Consider the following 18,660-nt stretch of genomic DNA (forward strand, 5'->3'; position numbering starts at 1 on the left):
ATTCTAAGAGAAGTCCTTTCCTTGAGGGTGGCATGTGGACTTGGAATCTGCACACCTGAGTTTGGGTTCAGGATGACTGGATTTTTCTAGCTGCCCCACATCCCCTCTGAGCCTCTGGCTTTCTCATCTGTAAATGGAGATGAGAATATCTGCAAATCTGATTAGGTAATAATGGTAGAGTACCGGGTCACGGCTAAAGGAAGTGCAGATGTGAAGAGAATCATTGCAGTCATCTCCACCAGGATGCGGTACAGCCCCTCTCCCTGGTGGTAAACACAGGGCAAGTTCGGGAGAAAGGAAATCTCCAGCTTTGTGTGTTCGAAAAAGCTCCTGTTGATTTTCCAGCCTCCTCGGCCAGAGAGGGTGAACAAAGGGTTAGCAGTCTGGTAAAACGACCCCCTACCCGGACGGAGTCTCAGGCCTGGGTTTGAGCCCCGGTTTCCCTGCTAACCTAACGCACAGTGTGACCTTGGCCAACTCCTGCCCTTCTGGGACCCAAGTGTCCTTCTACGTAAAGCGTGAAGGATGGCCCGAGACGACCCTCACGTTCCTTTCACCTGAACGGCCCCGGCTCCGGTTAGGGTCGGGGGTCTGGTCACATGCTGGAGGGGAGGGATGCTGGTTGACGCGGAGCTGAGTGCGGGCGCACCAGCTCGCTCCGGGTCCAGCCTCCTGCTCTGACGTCCTCGAGCCGCCCTCTCTCCCCGCCCCCCCGGCGGCTGGAGAGCGGCTGGCGCGCCCGGATCCCAGGCCCGGGAGGTGCGCGGCGGCGGGACCGAGCCCCGCGCGGGGAGTGGGCACCATGGTGCTCTCGGTGCCCGTGATCGCTCTGGGTGCCACGCTGGGCACGGCCACCAGCATCCTCGCGCTGTGCGGGGTCACCTGCCTGTGCCGGCACATGCACCCCAAGAAGGGGGTGCTGCAGCGGGACCTGGACCCCGATCCGGAGAAGGCGAAGCCTGGCGTGCTCCGGTCCCAGCAGGTGAGAGGGGGCGGCGCCTTGGTCTCCCCGGGCCGGGTGGGGTCTCCCCGGCAGTGGCGGGGGAGTGGGTGGCAGGGAATGGTCGGCGTTCTTCTTTGCACGATAGAGCATGGCGGGGTGTGGGGACGGAGGACGTGCTCGGGGACCCTGGGTGGGAGGGGGGGCCGTCCTGAAGGCCTGGGGGTGGAGGAGGGGTCGGGGAGGATAATGAAGGGTATGGGGGCCTCGGGGGGACAGGAGAGGAACCGGGACAGCGAGCGCTATAGGGGCGGGCATGGGAGGGAATAGGGAAGCGGGCTTGGATGGGAATGGGACTGGGAGGGGAGCTGGGGGCTGGGGGGCGAGCGTGGGGATCTGGGAGGAGTGATAAGACCGGGAAGCTCTGAGGGGGCCCGGGGAGCGGGCGGTGAGGGTTAGGAGAGACTGAGAAGGGAATGTGCAGAATGAGAAGCTCGAATTGGGGGGAAGAAGAAGGGGGTCTGTGAGAGAGAGGACAGGGGGCCAGTTGCGGGCTGGCACAGGGAGAGCATTGACAGAGTCGAGAAGGGGGAAATCCACCACAATCCAGAGAGGAGGCGGCCGCTGTCGCTGCAGTGGGAGCTGGGGAGGGGCAGTGGTGCTGGGTGTGCCTGGGGTCTGGAGAGGCAGATGAATATGGAGGGGCCTGGAGGACCCTCACCCTGTCCTGGCAGCTCTCAGCTCCAGCCAGACTGAGCGAGTAGCTGAGACCTCCCCGAAGGTGTGTCTGGAGATGCCCCTGGAGACAGGAGGGCTTTTATCCCACGCATCAGCTTGTCCCCAGAGCCTCTCTGGGCAGGAAATGGGTGGTGTCCCCATTGTATAGAGCAGCAGAAGGGGTCTGGGAAAGGTTTGGAAGGACAGCGCTACATGGGCTGCGATCTCCAGGACACATTCCCAAGGTGGTGAGTGCAGAATGTCCTCTGGAGACCCGGAAGGAAGTATGGCTGGAAGGACTGGAGGAAGGCAGGCCCTAGGGCAGGGGGTGACTTAATGACTTCCCAAGGCCCTCTAGATTCCTTCCAGAGCTTAGAGTTCCAGGGGAGGCACTATAAAGCTGTGATTCCACCTTCCCTTTGCCAATTAATTATTCAAAAGCTCAGACCCAGTTGCTCGGGGCCTGTGTCAGTCACTGAGTGTAGAAAGAAATGGCTGCTGTCCTTGACACACTTACAATCCGAGAAAAGTGACATTGACACCGGCAAGAACAGGAGACAACTGGGCAGTGGGATGTGGGACCCAGAACCATCTGAAATGGGAGTACTGGGCTACCCACTCCAGGCAGGCACAGGGCGGAGGAGGGGGCGTTGGATGAGCCCTTCTCCAGACGTTGGGTCCTCAACTTCCTCTCCCATCCGGCACGCTTCAGGGACAGCCATTCGTCTGCCTTTCACAGTGGTGCTCTTCAGGCACTGTCTCCTCCCCTTCCCAGAGAGAACCGCTGCGGACAGTGTTGGTGTAAGTGACCTCCGGGGTCCCTTCCAACTCTTTGTCTTACTGAGGACCAGTAGCCCACGCAATGGCCAATGATCTGTTAAAGACAAACCAGATCACGCGTCTCCCTGGCTTAAAATCCTCCACAAGTTCTCACTGAGCTTGGAGCAAACACAGCAAACTGGACCCTGGCACGTACTCTGCGCCAGGCTCCGTTCTAAGTGCTTTACACTTAATGCATTTAGCAACTCAATGAAGGACATATATGATGAGCCCGACTTCAAGCTGAAAAAGCTAAAGAGAGGGCGAGTGACTTGCCCAAGGCCACACAGCTCGAGCAGTTTCAGAGCCGGATCCTAGTCAAGCTGGTCTGGCTCTGGAGTCCGCGCTGTTAGCCACTGCACTCCTTCACCTACTCGATGTGGCAGGTGTTTACCTCCCCAGCCAAGCTCAGGCCAGGTGCCCACTTCACGGGCCGTCTCAGCTTCCCTGGATTTTTTGATCCTTCTTGAAGACATCAACCCTTCCCATTTTCCTCTGGCTTTTCACACAGACGGCTCCTTCTCATCCTTTAGGTCTCTTTCTGTTAGGATCTTACCTCCTCAGGGAGGATTTTGTCTATGGCCACATGTAACAGAGCCCTCCCGCCCCCATTACGTTCTCCATACCATTCCTTCCCAATTCTTTTGTAGCACTTGGGACAGTTGGATGTGATTTTTCCTATCTGCTCACTTGTACAATATTTATTCCCAGCACCTACTCAGTGTCTGGAACCTAGTAGGTGCCCAAAAAGCAATTGTTGACAAATAAAGGCATCCCAGTGTCCAGCCGTTGGGTTATTTCTTAAAATGTGGATGCATTTTGCAGCCCCTGTGCAACCCAGGGCTAGCTCGTAGGGACGCAATAAACATTTGTTGATACGTGAGACCCATCCATTCACATCCCTCACTTGGTTCCCTCAGTGACAAGGATTTGGGCCCCTGGGGCTGAATGTGTAGGTGTGAACGTGATGAAATTGAGATCTCACAATGTCGTTTTGGCTACCATTGTGCTCAGACTGATTCAGCTGCTGACCCAGATAGAGTACACAGAGAAAAGACACTATGTTGACATTTCAAAAAAAGTAAAGGAGGTGGGTATTAGGGGTGGCAGATGGCAGCAGGGCGATGGGCGTGGCACATGTTGACAGAGAGGAGGAGAGTCAGGTAAGGAAGCCTCTCTGAAGATGTTCCTTAAACAGAGAGGGCATGGGGGCTGGGGAAGAGGGTTCTAGATTCCTGTAGCCACTGGGATTTCTCTGGGATATAGAGTGACCGCCCGTGTCTCTCTAAGTCGCTGATTGTGGTTGCTGGAAAAATTCCTTGGATTTGTTGGCCATGCCTGGGAGTCCAATTTCTGGTCATGAATTGCAGTGATTTTGAAAAGAACTTTGAAGCTTTCCCTGAGGGTTCTTAACCTGAGGTCCACAGACCCCAACAAGGAGTCTGTAGCTAGACTGTAAGGGGTTCTTGGTCTTGGAGAGGAAAAATTGTATCTTTCTTTTCATTAACGTCTACATGAAACTTAGCATTTTCTGTAAGTAGGAGTATAAACAACACACCACAGGAATATTGGCCATATCTGTGACTAGGTCCTCAAGGGAAATCACAGATAGTTCCAGAGCACATCACAGCTGTTGCAGATGCCTTACGATACCATTTACGCTCGCCTCTAATTCTAAATTATGTACTTATTAAATCCCCCGCTAGATCCTATTATCTAATGAAAGAATAAAGAGGCACACAGATAACCATTTCCCCGACTGATTTTATTAGATGTACTGTCGTAGTCCTGTGTCTTTTATTTGCTGCTTTTCAGACATTCTTCTCCAGACAGCTGAAGGGATCCATCCAGCATCTCCACCATGTGGGAGGTGGCAGAGGGTGCAAACCCTCAGTCACCGCTGTTCATGCCTCCAGCTAGCTTCAGTTCATTATTTTTCTTGGTTTTTCTGAAATATACACTGTGAACCCTTTATCCTGCCTTCTTACACAATCCCTCAGCCTCACCTGCGTGCAGCCTTTCCAGGGAGGAGAGGGATTCAGTTTCACTACGCTGTCCTTGTGACCTGGCAGCATCACCTGGGACCTCCCTCCCTGTGGTCAGCCCATCTTTCAAAGCTCGGTTATTATGCAGTGATTATTGGATGCTTGAGCCAGGAGACAGAGCAGAGAGGCAGACACGGGGTGTGTGTGTGTGTGTGTGTGTGTGTGTGTGTGTGTGTGTGTGTGTGTGTGTGTAATCATCTTCGCTTCACCGCTGCTGCCGCATCTCTTAGCAAGAGGCAGCCAGACCCATTGGTTCCTTCCCCCAGAATTTCCTTTTCATGCTCGTCTGCACAGGATGTCACTCACAGCATTTCTGGGTCCTTGCAGAGGAAGCCCTCCTTTCGACGAACCTAAATAACTACAGAGCAAGTAAGGGGAACTGCCCTTCCCTACGGCTCAGTGCCCTGACACTTTAGCACGAGTTGCAGTCCTGTTCTCAGAAAGCTTTCGTTTCAGGTCTGATTTTTCTTCCCATCTGGTGCTTACCTTGCTTACATGAATCTTCTCAAATGAGTCTCAGAGTAACCCTGCTGCTGTCCCCTTGAAGTTATGTGGTCAAAAGCTCCTAGCTCCCAATGTTACTTACTACCAAACTATAAAATCCTACCCTCCTTCCAGCAGAGTTGAGAAGGGAAGTGGCTTTTGATGGAACACGATGTTAGTCATTCAGGCTGTTATAAGAAAATACCACAGAGTGGGTAGCTTATAAACAAAAATTTATTTCTCTTAGAGCTAGAAGCTGGGAAGTCCAAGATCAAAGTTCTGGCCAATCCAGTGTCTGATGAGGACCTGCTTCCTAGACTTTTGGATGTAACCTCACCTGATGGAAGGGGCAAGGGAGCTCTCTCCTTCCACTTTTATAAGGGCACTAATCGTACTTATGAAGGCTCCACCCTCATGGCCTACTCACTCCCAAAAGCCCCACCTAATCTATGACAAAGGAGGTAAGGATATACAATGGAGAAAAGACAGTCTCTTCAATAAGTGGTGCTGGGAAAACTGGACAGCTACATGTAAAAGAATGAAATTAGAACACTCCCTTACACCATACATGAAAATAAACTCAAAATGGATTAAAGCCCCACCTCCTAACATTTTCACAATATTGATTCTTCCAATCCAGGAATGTGGTACATCTCTCCATCTGTTTGTGTCATCTTTGATTTAAGGGGGCACAAACATTCAGACTACAGCAAACACTAATAGATTCAAAGTTTTTAAGAAATAATTTAAACATATGCTGTATTTTTATCAAACAACATATGTACAGTGGAGTCCTCCCCCACACCCCCAAGATCAAGGAGTGTATTTCATTTTCCTTGTATCCCTGACTATAGCCGGTGTGATAACGGGCACATGATAACCCTTCAATGTATATTTTGAGTTAAATCATCATATCGTGACATAACACTGAATAAGAGAGTGAAGATGCAAAAGAATGCACGTGGTTAAGCTTCCATTTCCACAAGATTTGAATTCAAGCCCATTTATGTCTGGGGTTTCTGCTGGGGGCAGGTAATGACTGGGGCAGAGTCGGGGAGCTTCCCAGCTTTTGTTTATAAGCTCTGCCTCTTGATGTGGCGCTGGTTACACAGCTGTGTCCACTTTATGAAAGAAAATTTATCCAGCTCTACATTTATGATTTGTGTACTTTTCTGTATGTAGTTATAACTCAGTAAAGTTTTTATTATTTGTCAAGTTGTGATGGAATGTTTGTGAACGCTGATTTAGTATCAAGCTAGTATTTTTTTTTTAACATCTTTATTGGGGTATAATTGCTTTACAATGTTGTGTTAGTTTCTGCTCTATAACAAAGTGAATCAGCTGTATGTATACATACATCCCCATATCCCCTCCCTCTTGAGCCTCCCTCCCACCCTCCCTATCCCACCCCTCTAGGTGGACACAAAGCACCGAGCTGATCTCCCTGTGCTATGTGGCTGCTTCCCACTAGCTATCTATTTTACATTTGGTAGTGTATATATGTCTATGCCACTCTCTCACTTTGTCCCAGCTTACCCTTCCACCTCCCCGTCAAGCCAGTATTTTTAATACCAGGATGATTTGGGGACTATAATCAAGAGACGTGGCCCTCCTTTTTGTGGTCCATTATGCATCACCTCCCTGGCCCTGTCTGCCTGCTTCTGCTACTCCTGTGGCCACCTCCTCCTTCAGACTAGGGACTGGAGAACATCAACGTGGCCTGATTAACTCTCCCACCTGTTTTCCTCTTCCTTGGAACACTGGAGCAACATCCTCTCAGATCACTTGTCTGAATGCAGACTTGTCAGAGTGAGGATGGATCAGAGCCCCAATCTGCATTTCATCAGCTAATAAGCTCATTCACTAAAGGTTAATGAACACATGCTAGGCACTGGGATGCAGCAATAAAAAGACAGGCGCCTGCTGTTCCTTGCAAGTGGGGAGGTAGACAGTAAAGCCAGCAGTTGCCGTGAAGCGTGTTACAGTGCTACCATGACAGGCGAGGTATGGGGGGCCATGGGCCCAAAGTAGAACTTTCTCCAGTTCTCGTTGGCTATTCTGACGAGGCCTCCCCTCTACATCAGTGATCGCAGGAGGCCAACATGAATTGCTAACCCCACTCCTGGAACTGATTTGACTCTGGACTGCCGTAAGGTCTGACCTCCTTGGATTCTCAGTCCTTTTAAATAATTGATTTCTCAGCTGATCTCCTGGCTGGTAAACTTTCCTGTTCATATAAACAAACAAACAAAAAATAGACCCGTTTCCACAGAATAATAAAGAATAGTGATAGCATAGCTAACATTTATTGAGTTCTTTATGTGTGCCAGCCACTGTTCTAAGCTCTTTAACCATATTAATTTTATCCTCACGACAGCCCTATGAAATAGGCACAATTATTACTTACGTTTTACACATGGGAAAAGTAAAACACAGAGTGCTTAAGTAACTTAGTGGCAGAGCTGGGAATCAAATTTAGGAATTCTGGTTCCGGAGCCCACACGTCTGACCACTAGGCTGAAGATTAGCAGAAAAAACTAGTCAAAATTTTACTTGAGCCACTGCGTTTCCCCAGATATGAAATGAAAGTGTCTACAATGTATGAATCTTTGCAGGTCAAAGATCTGCAGAAACCTTTCCCAAAGCTTTGGAGGTCTTTGCTGCCTCTTGCTTCCACCATGCTTCCAGCACTGGGTGCAGCCCCGGGCCCTCCAGAGAAATTTACACAGTAAACATGTTTGGGCTGGTCGCTTAGCAACAGGGAAGACAGTATGAATTTTGCGTCAAGAAATTAGCATAGATTACTTCAAGGAGATGAGTGCACACCCATCGGAAACCCTTGGCCCTTTGAAACATACATAATGTGGACTTTTGGTCTGTGTCCATCAATCCCTTCCTGGTGGCAGGTCCCAGACCCGTCACATCTTTTTCCCTGTCTAGTTTCTCCTCTGGTTCAGCATGTAGACAATTCATGTTCATGGCTCTTCTCTTCATGTGATTGACGGTTCACTAGCACCTTTTGTTAATTCCAGCAGAAAGCACTGCTGCATCTTTTTTTTTTTTTTTTGCGGTACGCGGGCCTCTCACTGCTGTGGCCTCTCCCGTTGCGGAGCACAGGCTCCGGACGCGCAGGCTCAGCGGCCATGGCTCACGGGCCCAGCCGCTCCGCGGCATGTGGGATCTTCCCGGGCCGGGGCACGAACCTGTGTCCCCTGCATCGGCAGGCGGACTCTCAACCACTGCGACACCAGGGAAGCCCCACTGCTGCATCTTTTGACATTTTTAGATTTTCAGGTACTAGCCCGGATTATCTGGGGTACAAGAAGAGGAGCAGAGAGCCCATCAGAACACAATGGAAGAAACACCTGGATGAGAAATCAGAGGGGCTTAAGTTGAAGGCAGAAGGAAGGGGAGAGACTGGCAGGATGGAGAAGCAGCAGACCCAGAAGACAAAGAAGAAGAGACAAGTTAAAGAGTGACTGACTGTCCTGGAGTCAGACGCCAGAGGGAGGAATCAGAATATGTGTGGATGATCCCTGCCCCGTCCACGCTGTTGACCTACAATTTCCCCCAAACCAGTAACAGCTCATGTCCGACTTGTTCCTCGATATTACTGCATCCACTACGTCCGGAGCTTATTTCTGCTAACACACATCGGGAAACCCCACTTTGAGGATGGAGGAGAAGACCTTCACAGAGACAGGTTTTAAGAACTAAGAGATTCTCGGACTTCCCTGGTGGCACAGTAGTTAAGAATCCGCCTGCCAATGCAGGGGGCACGGGTTCAAGCCCTGGTCCGGGAAGATCCCACATGCCGCGGAGCAACTAAGCCCATGTGCCACAACTACAGAGGCTGCTCTCTAGAGGCCGCGAGCCACAACTACTGAGCCAGCAAACCACAACTACTAAGGCCTGCGTGCCTAGAGCCCATGCTCCGCAACAAGAGAAGCCACAGCTATGAGAAGTCTGCACACGGCAACGAAGAGTAGCCCCCGCTCGCTGCAACTAGAGAAAGCCCGCGCGCAGCAACGAAGACCCAACACAGCCAAAAATAAATAAAATAAAATAAAATAATTTTTTTAAAAAAGCTTTAATTAAAAAAAAGAGAACTGAGGGATTCTGAATGTACGTGTCTGAATCAACACACACGTGCATACAAAGGGCCCCCTATAGCCAATTTGTTAAGAAATCATGAGTTAGGAGATTTCTAAAGGAAAACAGATGAAAAAGCTAGATCTATTCCTTCCTCCCATCTCTCTCAATTATGTTTATTGAGCGCAGACCTGTGCCGGGTACTGTGCTGGGGCTGGGGATGCAGGAACCGCCCCCTCCTCAATGACACAGTGACCTTTCTCAGCCTTCATGAAACTTACATTGTAATGAGGGAAACCAAAGTTAGCAGAAGAAGAGCACAGATCAATGAAAATGTGTGATGGTGGCAAGTGACCTAAAGAGAAAATTCTGGTGCTATGAGAGGGTAAGGTGGAAGTGATACAGGCGAACAGGTCAGGGAAGGCTTTCCTGGAGGGAGTGATGGCCAAGCTGAGAGCTGGCGTAGGAGGGGAAGTTAACCAGGGCAATGGGGAGGGGTGTGAGGGGTTTCAGATAGGAAGGAGGCCGTGCAAAGGTCCTGGGACAGGAGGCAGCCTAGCGCTTAGGAGGGCCCAGGGAAAAGTCAGTGTGCCTGGAGGGCAGAGAGAAAGGATGCCCAGTGTATGATGAGGCTGGGAGGTGGACCGGAGCCTGGGCAAGCAGGGTATTGCAGACCATGGGCAGGTTCCTCCATTGCTTTATTCATTTATGTATCAAACATTTATTAAGGCCTACGTGAGGGACACTGACCTGTGTACTGACAGTGCGAAGGCTACAGTTACTTTCAAAGCTTTTTAAAGTTAAGGTGAAATTCACATAAAGTCAACCATTTTAAAGTGTACGAATCAGTAGCATCTAGCACATTCACAATGTTGTACAGTCACTACCTCCATCTAGTTCTAAGACATTTTTATTCCCCCTGAAGAAAACTCCATCGCCATGAAGCAGACGCTGTTCCTCTCTCTCTCTGCCTTCCGTCTCTGGAAACCACCAGGCTGTGTTCTGTCTTTACGGATTTGCCTCTTCTGGGCGTTTCATGTATTTGGAGTCTTTAGATCGGTGACGTTTCGAGCCTGGTTTCTTTCACTCAGCGTAGTGTTTTCAAGATTCACCCACGTTGTCGCGTGTATGAGGAGCTTATTTCTCATTATGGCTGAATAACAACCCATTATATGTACATGCCTCACTTTGTTTATCCGTCCATTTGTTGATGAGCATTTGGGTTGATTCTACCTCTTTGGTTATTGGAATAGGGCTGCCATGTACATTCCTGTACAAGTATTTGTTTGCGTACCTGTCTGCAACGCTTTCAAGTATATACTTAGGAGTGGAATTGCTGGGTCCTGTGATAATTCTGTGTTTAACTTTTTGAGGAACCTCCAGTTGCTTTCCGCAGCAACTGCACCTTTTACATTCCCACCGGCAAGGCGTGAGAGTTCCAGTTTCTTCACATCTTTGCCAACACTTATTATTTTGCCATTTTTTGTTGTTATTTTTTGTTATTTATTATAGCCATCCTAGTGGGTGTGAAGTACTTTCTAGGCTTCTAATTTTTTAAAAAAATTCAAACTCTGATTTTTAAAATCTTCATCAGTACCTTGCACGTTTTCAATGAACATTTCTGCTCTGTATTGAATGCCAATTACAGAGAATCCACATGGGCACACCCGTGAAATCATGTCATGGCTCCTGAGCCTCACAAGAGGAGTGGAGTGTGCAGCGGTGCTGGCTCCCCTGCTCTCCCAGCAAATTTGCACCTGCTACTCCATTCTTTAAATATGGGGCATGTTATCACTGTCACCTTCCTCATTCTTTGCCCCAAGCTTTAGTCCCTCATGGGTCCCGATCTGCTTCACCTAGGTTCCTGGGGGGCCCTACAAACCCAGGTCCAAGTGGAATGCTATTTACTACCTTTCAACATCATTTCCTCATGTTGGCATCATCAGGGCAGTGTGATGCCAGGAGGAGGAGCCTTGGTCCCCTACCGTATGCATTCACTCCACACACACAAACATTCCCACCAAGGAGTTCCCTAAGTGCTAATTAAACAAAGGGTGTTTTAACTGATTCATATTATAGAACATTCCTGGGAGACTTTTACATGGTGTTTAAGAGCATTGCAGCAATATACAGTGGTATTTTGGGAAGCTGATTGAGGTTTTGGGTGGACTTGGAATGCATTGTAATTTTCTCCATTTAAAATAGTGGAATACAAGTGACTGCTCTCTGAAATTCACTAGCCAGCATGTTTCCATGAGCAGATTAGAGTCAAATAATGAGGGGTGGTTGCATGTTTGAATATGTGCATATGCATGTGTAAATGTGAATATGCACATATGCATATATGAATGAGAGAAAGGGGAGGCGCAGCCCATGGAAAATCTGTGAAACTGAGTCAGTCCATCTGGCAGAGACCCTAGGGTACCTTGACATATTTCATTGACTCCCTCCACCCTCCACTCATTAAATCCAAGACATACTTTTCCTTCATAGAAAAACTGAGCAGGCTTTGCAGAGAGCAAGAGAAGTGAGGAGAAATGTTGAATGACTGCATGAGTCATTGGACGGATGGATAGATGAATGGGGAGGAGATTCATGGGGCCACCGCCTCTGCTTGCAGCCGGAATAAAAATCACAAGCACAGAAATGCAGGGGAAGGTGCTGAGCTTGTGGAAGAATCTCTGTGCTCACCTTCAGTGACGCCGCATGGGATCAAGACAAGCCTGGAGGGCGTGGTGGCTTCACTTTGTATTGGTTTCCCTCCCTTCAAGCCTCTGTTCCTGCAGCTGACATTGGAGACAGTTTAAAAAATCTCCCGTTGCAAAGACCAATGAGATAATACCCTGGGGGGACCACGTTTTACTTGGAAAATCATTATAAACCACGTAGTTTTGGACTTGCTGTTAAGAGTGGCCTGATGAGAGGGATGTAAGTTACTGAGGCAGGAGAGTGAAGACTTTGCTTTTCAAACAGAATTAAGAATGATGTTTTGGTGAGTTTCCTGATGGTCTAGTGGTTAGGATTCAGCAATGTCACCACCATGCGTGGGTTCAATCCCTGGTCGGGGAACTGAGATCCCATGCAGTGCGGCCAAAAAAAGAAAAAAGAATGATGTTTTGGAGAGGAATGCATTTGAAGATGAAGAGAGGGTTGGGGAAGAGCAGTTTGGTTGGGCAACTAGAAGACTTGCTGGAAACAGCTGCAGAATGAAGCTTAGAATAACTTCAGAGAGCTCTAAGCTCATTCCGTGTTTCAGATCCCGCCTCCCCTCCACCTCTTCTCACAGTGCACTCCCCAAGCATCTTAGAATGTGTTTTTATTTCCAGCACCATCTGTTCACAAAGAAAGAGCAACGATACCAGAGAGACGTACATACAGTGAAGGCAGTGATGGTAGTCAAGAGATGAAACTCCGTGGGAAAATGTCAACGTGGTCTCAGGGCATTTTGACACATTCCCTGCAAATGCATCATCTAATAAGCCCGTCTCTTACCTTGCAAGTGGGATGGATCCTTCAAGTAGCAACAGGACTGTTGTCCTTTGTGTGACAGCCTCATTACAAAACTTGCAGAGACAAAGGATGGAAAGGAATGAACAGGAGCATAGGTATCCCATTGGTAACCACTACATGGTAGACTTGTGTTTCTTTTTGGATACCCACCAGTATTAGTTTTAGGTAAGAACAATCTAGTTTTTTGAGACGACTCAAAAGAGGAAATTACCTCTTAGAATGAAAATGTTCATTTCAGCATCAAGCCACTGAGATATAACAGGAAGCAAATTAGACTTAGACCCTAAACCTGAATGTGAATTCAACCTCCAGCTAAATGACCTTGACCATTCCAAATCCCACTTTCCTCATCGACAAAACAGAGGTGATAACAATAAGATTCTCTACGGTAGTATTAAAGACTAATTGAGATAACGCTTTTGAAAGCACCCAACACTGTCAGCACGAGTCACTACTCAGAGTATATTTTAGGCATCTCTGAATCCTTTTCTTATTTATCCTTTACCAAAGCAATGACTTGTCTGTATGTTCATTGCATAGGAAAGAGAGAGTTCATAAAAAGTATTCCAGATGTGAAAAATGAAAGCCCTCTGTTGGGATGGGAAGGGTGGGCATGAACATTACACTTCTAGGATATTCATTCATTCAAAAAATATTTCTTGATGACCTATTATGTGCAAGACACTGAGTTAGCAATAGGGACACCACAGTGACTGGGCAGACAACATCCCTGAGCTCCTGCAGCTCATGTTCTACAGGTAGAGATCTTCATTACACCGTCGTACAAATGAATATAAATCTAACTGTATCAGGTGTGGTAAGGGAAGCAAGAGTTCTCTCAAGAAGTGATAACTCATTAGTGCTCCAATCTTAACATATTTGGAGACTCCCTTCAGTAAAAACATTTTGAGCTTGTACCCCTTATACATGTATACTTAATTCTTTGTGAAGCATATGTAGGCTTCATATTATGTATACATATCGCTCTACTAATATATTGTGTCCATCATAAAACATGCACAAACATGGCCCTTTTAAAACAATAATGCAAAAATAAATTATAAAATGAGATTCTGTAATTTTCTTCCATACACCAGATGGACTGTCTTACACACCCCTGTAGCATACAGTTAGTGCCATTTACTAGGTAAGGGTATTGGGGATGAGCGTTTGAAGTCTTCTAGGCATAGGGCATGTGCAAAGGCCCTGTGGAAAGAAGAAATATCACTTAGGAGGGACTGAAAGCAGGTCAAAGAGGGTAGAGCACAGAGAGCACAGGAGGGAGTGACTGCAAGCTAACGAGGTGGGTCAGGCCAGAGAGCACCACACAGGACCTTCTGGGACACCATTAATATTTGGATATTTATCCCAAGAGCAAAATGGAAGCTACTGAAAGGTTTTAAGTGAGATGTGACGTGGTCAGATTTAGGCCGTGAAAACATCCTTTTGGGTGGGGAAAGAGTAGAAATGCGGATACCAAGGAAACCCTGGAAAGAGACCATGATGGCTTGAGCCACTATGATGGCGGCTGTAGTTTGGAGAGATGCTTGGGTGTGGGCTTCAGGAAGAGAGAGCAGTTAGGGACAACACTAAGTGTTTCACTTAGGATGGTGGTTGCAATCAATGAAACAAGGATGAGGCCATGGATTTTAAGTCATGAGTTCACCTTTGTGCAGGGCAAGTGTGAGGAGCCTTCGAGCTATCTCCATGAAGCTATCAATTGTGCTGGTGGTTCCACAGGTCTGGAGCTCACAGTCTGGCTGTGATATATATTGGGGAATAGCAACCACAGCCATGAGTATGGCTGAAACCGCCTGGGAAGAGTGCAGAATGAGAGGGAAGAGGGCCTAAGAACAAGTACCGAGGACGCCAACATTTCATGAGACAAGGAGGGGTGACCAGAGAGGAAGGAGAAAAACCTGGAGAATGTGATATCAAAATAATAACAATAACAAGAGAAAAACTTTTGAAGAGGAAGGGAATCACTGAGAACTCAAATAAGGTAAGACTGAAAAAACCCATAGGAATGAGACAGTGAAGGTTACCAGTGACCTTGGAGACCAAAAGTGACCTCCAGTGGGCTGACGGGGCCTCTGGGAAAGTGTTGTAGAGTGGCTGGAAAGTGAGGAATGAGAACAGCATTGAGTATAGGCAGTTCTTTTGAGATGCATGACTGCAAAGGGGTGGAGAGGGCTAGGGCTGGGGCTGAGCAGGGGAAAAGAGGTCAAAGGAATATTGAGCACAGTTGAAAGCTGATGGGAAAGAGCCAGTTGAAAGAGAGGATGAACATTCAAGAGAGAGGGAGAGAGAGATTAAAAAAAAAGAAACAGCTAGTGTAAGGCCCCCACATGGGCAGATGGGGCGCAAGGCTCTGATGGAAGGACTGGTCCTGGAGGGAGGGAGAGTGGGAGACACCTCCTGCAGCATCACAGAACAGGGACGCGCACAGCATCTGTCTGGAGAAGAAGGGCAGGTCGCTGTGTCTTAACAGGACGCTAAGGGGCTTCCATTCTCTTGGTTTCCTTTTTCTCTATGAAGGAAGTCAGAGGAGAGAGAGAAATTCCAGAATGTGGACTTGAGGGAGGAGTTAGGGAAACAGCAGGATTTCTGGAAAGGACTGAGTTTAAGGTTGGAGATCATGAATTGATCATGGAACCATCCACCCTGTCTAGGTGACTCTCTTGCAGCACAGGGCTATTTGATGAAACATCATGGTTTAGCAGGGCTCATCCACCAGTGGAGTTTCACCACGTGGCATCAGGGAAAGGATGGGGAGGCAAGGGAGGGTATTGTTGACATCATGGCCCATTTTCTCATTTGATCCAGCATCTAGTATGGTGCTTTGCCCCTCTCGAAGTTTTTAGTACATGCTTGCCAAACAGACACACCTGTGGGTTGGAAGCTTCAGGGCTTGAAGCTTGAAATGAGCTGAGGAAAAATGTTTGACCTTTATAGTAATTTGGAGTCAAATATTCTGATATTATGGACCTTCCATGATCTAATCGTATTTTGTGACAACATTGTGTAGACTGCTCGAATGTTGGCCCTTGTCACGCAGAAGGGAAATCCAATAGATCTGGATCCCATTTAAGAGAAGGAACAGCTACATCTAGGGATGATACTCACCAGCTTTGAGTCAGCCAAAGTGACAGCTGGGAAGAGAATATTAGAAGAAGCCCCCTAGTGGCTGTCCCTTCCTTGAAATCTCCATGAAAATCCCATGGTAAAGAATTAAAAAAAAAAAAAAAAGTATATACATAACTGAATCATGTTGCTTTACAGCAGAAATTAACACAACATTGTAAATTAACTCTATTTCAATTAAAAAAAAAAAAAAGAAAGTCACATGGAAGAACCAATCTGTTGCCCAAACATTGCTGTGACTGTAGACATCCAATGACACTCAGGGATTGTTTTTTTTGGAAAAAGAAAGAGACCCGAGAGGTAATAATGGAGGTACTTTTCCTTGATGCAGCTCTCTTGGATTCTTCCTTCTCCCTACACGTCGCTCCACCCCTAAGCATTGTCAACTCTACTACCTGGGAGAAGTCTTCAGCATTGGAGGCCCTTCACAGCCTGGCCTCACCATTCCTTTGCAAATCCATCCCTCAGCCCCAACTTTTCTCTTCAGCTGGTTTGCCAGACCCACCACACCCTGAGCATGCTCCCCTCTGTACCCAGGCTGCTGCCTTTCTCTCCATTTGAGATACCTCTGCCTCTCCTCTCCATAGTTATCCTTGAATGTTGGGCTGAAGCTGCTTCTCCAGGAAGCCTTCTCTGATCTCACTGACTTTGAGGAACTCCTCTTTAGGTCTTCTGTAGCACAGAGTCCAGACCTTTGGCCTTTTAATTCTACCTTCTTTACTTATTTCCCTTTTGTAAAGTATGCATCAGGAGGAGCAAATAGCTTTCATCTTGCATATCAATTCTTATTAATTGGCAGTGGCTTCCTGGATCCCTGAGCTGAACAAGCTGTGTCTGATCACAGCAGGAAAGAACACTTTGATCGATTAGTCATGTCTGCCATGGGCAGAGGGTAGAAGAGTTGTAGCATCAGAGCCTCATATTTTCATTTATGGACTATCTCACCTCCACCATTGGATGGTAAACTTCCCAAGGGCAGAGAATTATTCCGTGGTACATAGGGTGGTTGACAACATAGTTAGCAGGCAACAAGTGTGTGCTGATTTCTGTTTGGGCAGAAATCTGAAGGTTGGTTAATTGGAGGGTTTTGGCTTAAAACCAAAATATAAGGAGAATCTAGTTAAACAATCACTGTCCTGTTTTGAAGGCTTGTTTTACAACTTGGCAGTTTTTTATACCACTGGTTAGAAATTGATGTGCTTTCCAAGTGTCTACACATGAGTGGAAGGAAGTCTTCAATTAGTGGTTTTCTGCACGTTTTTTCTGAGCTGAATCACCTTTGATGGGTGCTATTCACATACTTGACGGGTTCTGCAGAATTCATCTCCTTTCTCTCCCACTCAGAAAAGTGTATTAGAACACAAATGTGTGAAAGAGGTATTGTTATAAGAGAAACCCTGAATGTGCTCTAATCAATTTTTAAATGAGTCAAAAACTATCAAATATCAGTACTTCAGCCATCATATGTAGTACACTGGCATAACAACAAGGTTGGAAATTGTTGCTTTTGTCAATGGTTTCATCAATTATCCAAGCATCATAGAATCAAGAAATCCTGTAACTATTCCGAAACAAGATCCTGAATTCAATGTCAAAAGGGTATATAACCATGTTTTCCAACCTTTAATACCAAACTGCCTGTCTTACATTAAAAACATGGCTCCCATAAATCAGAAACTGAGAAAAAAATTCTAAAGTATCCAAATGGACACTGTTGCTTAAGACCATGAGACCAATACCAAGTAAGCATGTGTGTTCCCATCTTATCCAAACTGATGATGGTACAGGGCTGAGATCCCCCTCCTACACATGGACTCAGTTTAAAGAAAGACCTTTTGTTGTTGTTGTTGTTGTTGTTTTTGCGGTACGCGGACCTCTCACCGCTGCGGCCTCTCCTGTCGCAGAACACAGGCTCCGGATGAGCAGGCTCAGTGGCCATGGCTCACGGGCCCAGCTGCTCCGCGGCATGTGGGATCTTTCTTCCTGGACCGGGGCACTGAACCCGTGTCCCCTGCATCGGCAGGCAGACTCGCAACCACTGCGCCACCATGGAAATCCCTAAAGAAAGACTTTTAAGTCTCTAGTGAACCAATACAGCGGAGGGGGCAGCGGAATTTTAAAAGTTAAAGGCTGGTTGAGGGACTTGGCTCAGAGATGAAACCCATTGTCAACAGCCGTGCTATGATAGCTGGAGATGGGAGGATACGGATGGATAGATGGGGAGGGAAGGCTGGGTTTGAGCCCCAGTTTACTGACCAGGGGAGTTTTCTGTGCCCCTTTAAAATAACCTAGCTTTGAAACAACGCTTCTGACAAGTGTTGATTAGGTTATAACATAGTCTTGACCTTATCGTAGCTCAGGTCACAAGTGAAACACATTTTCTGCACAAGGAATGTCAAATCCAGATTCAGAACTGAGAGCAGGAACAAAGCTGATGCCCAAACACCCAGGCAGGTCATTACACCACTACCAGGTGGGGAGGGGCATGGGGTCATCAATCTAATGATGTGAGATGTGACAGCACATCAAGTGCAATGATCTGGACGTTTCCATTTTTACCAGCTTATGGCTGGTATCCAGAGACATAGTCCGCAGGGAACCATGTTGTGGAATGTCATTTAGCAGCACTGGCTTCGTGGTGGACTCGTGGTCCACGCCTAGAGCTCTCATACATTAGCTGTGGGATCCTGGACAAGTTTCAATGTCTCTGAGTCTCAACTTCCTCCTCTGTAGAGAAAGGAATTAAGTTATTTTTATTTATTAACACTAGGGTATAGAAAAGAGAAAACAGTGGGCACTTATCTCTAGGGTTGTGTGAGGGTCAAATGCAGTAAAGTCTGTTGCGCTTTGCAGAGCGTCGGGTGCAGAGGAAGTGGTAGAGAGATGGTGGCCATATTGCCCTTTCAGGCT

General features: G+C 47.4%; 1 protein-coding gene across 1 annotated transcript in view; it reads left to right on the forward strand.

The window, feature by feature from the left end:
* Nucleotides 1-678: 678 nt before the first annotated feature.
* Nucleotides 679-18,660, forward strand: part of SYT13 (synaptotagmin 13) — a 42,171-nt gene continuing 24,189 nt past the window's right edge. Inside the window, exon 1 of the mRNA XM_004264422.3 lies at nucleotides 679-982. Coding sequence (XP_004264470.1) covers nucleotides 803-982 — 180 coding nt within the window. The 5' untranslated portion in view covers nucleotides 679-802. The remainder of the gene's footprint in view (nucleotides 983-18,660) is intronic.

The sequence above is a fragment of the Orcinus orca genome, chromosome 8 (genome assembly GCF_937001465.1).
Source record: "Orcinus orca chromosome 8, mOrcOrc1.1, whole genome shotgun sequence".
In the NCBI taxonomy this organism is placed as follows: Eukaryota; Metazoa; Chordata; class Mammalia; order Artiodactyla; family Delphinidae; genus Orcinus; species Orcinus orca.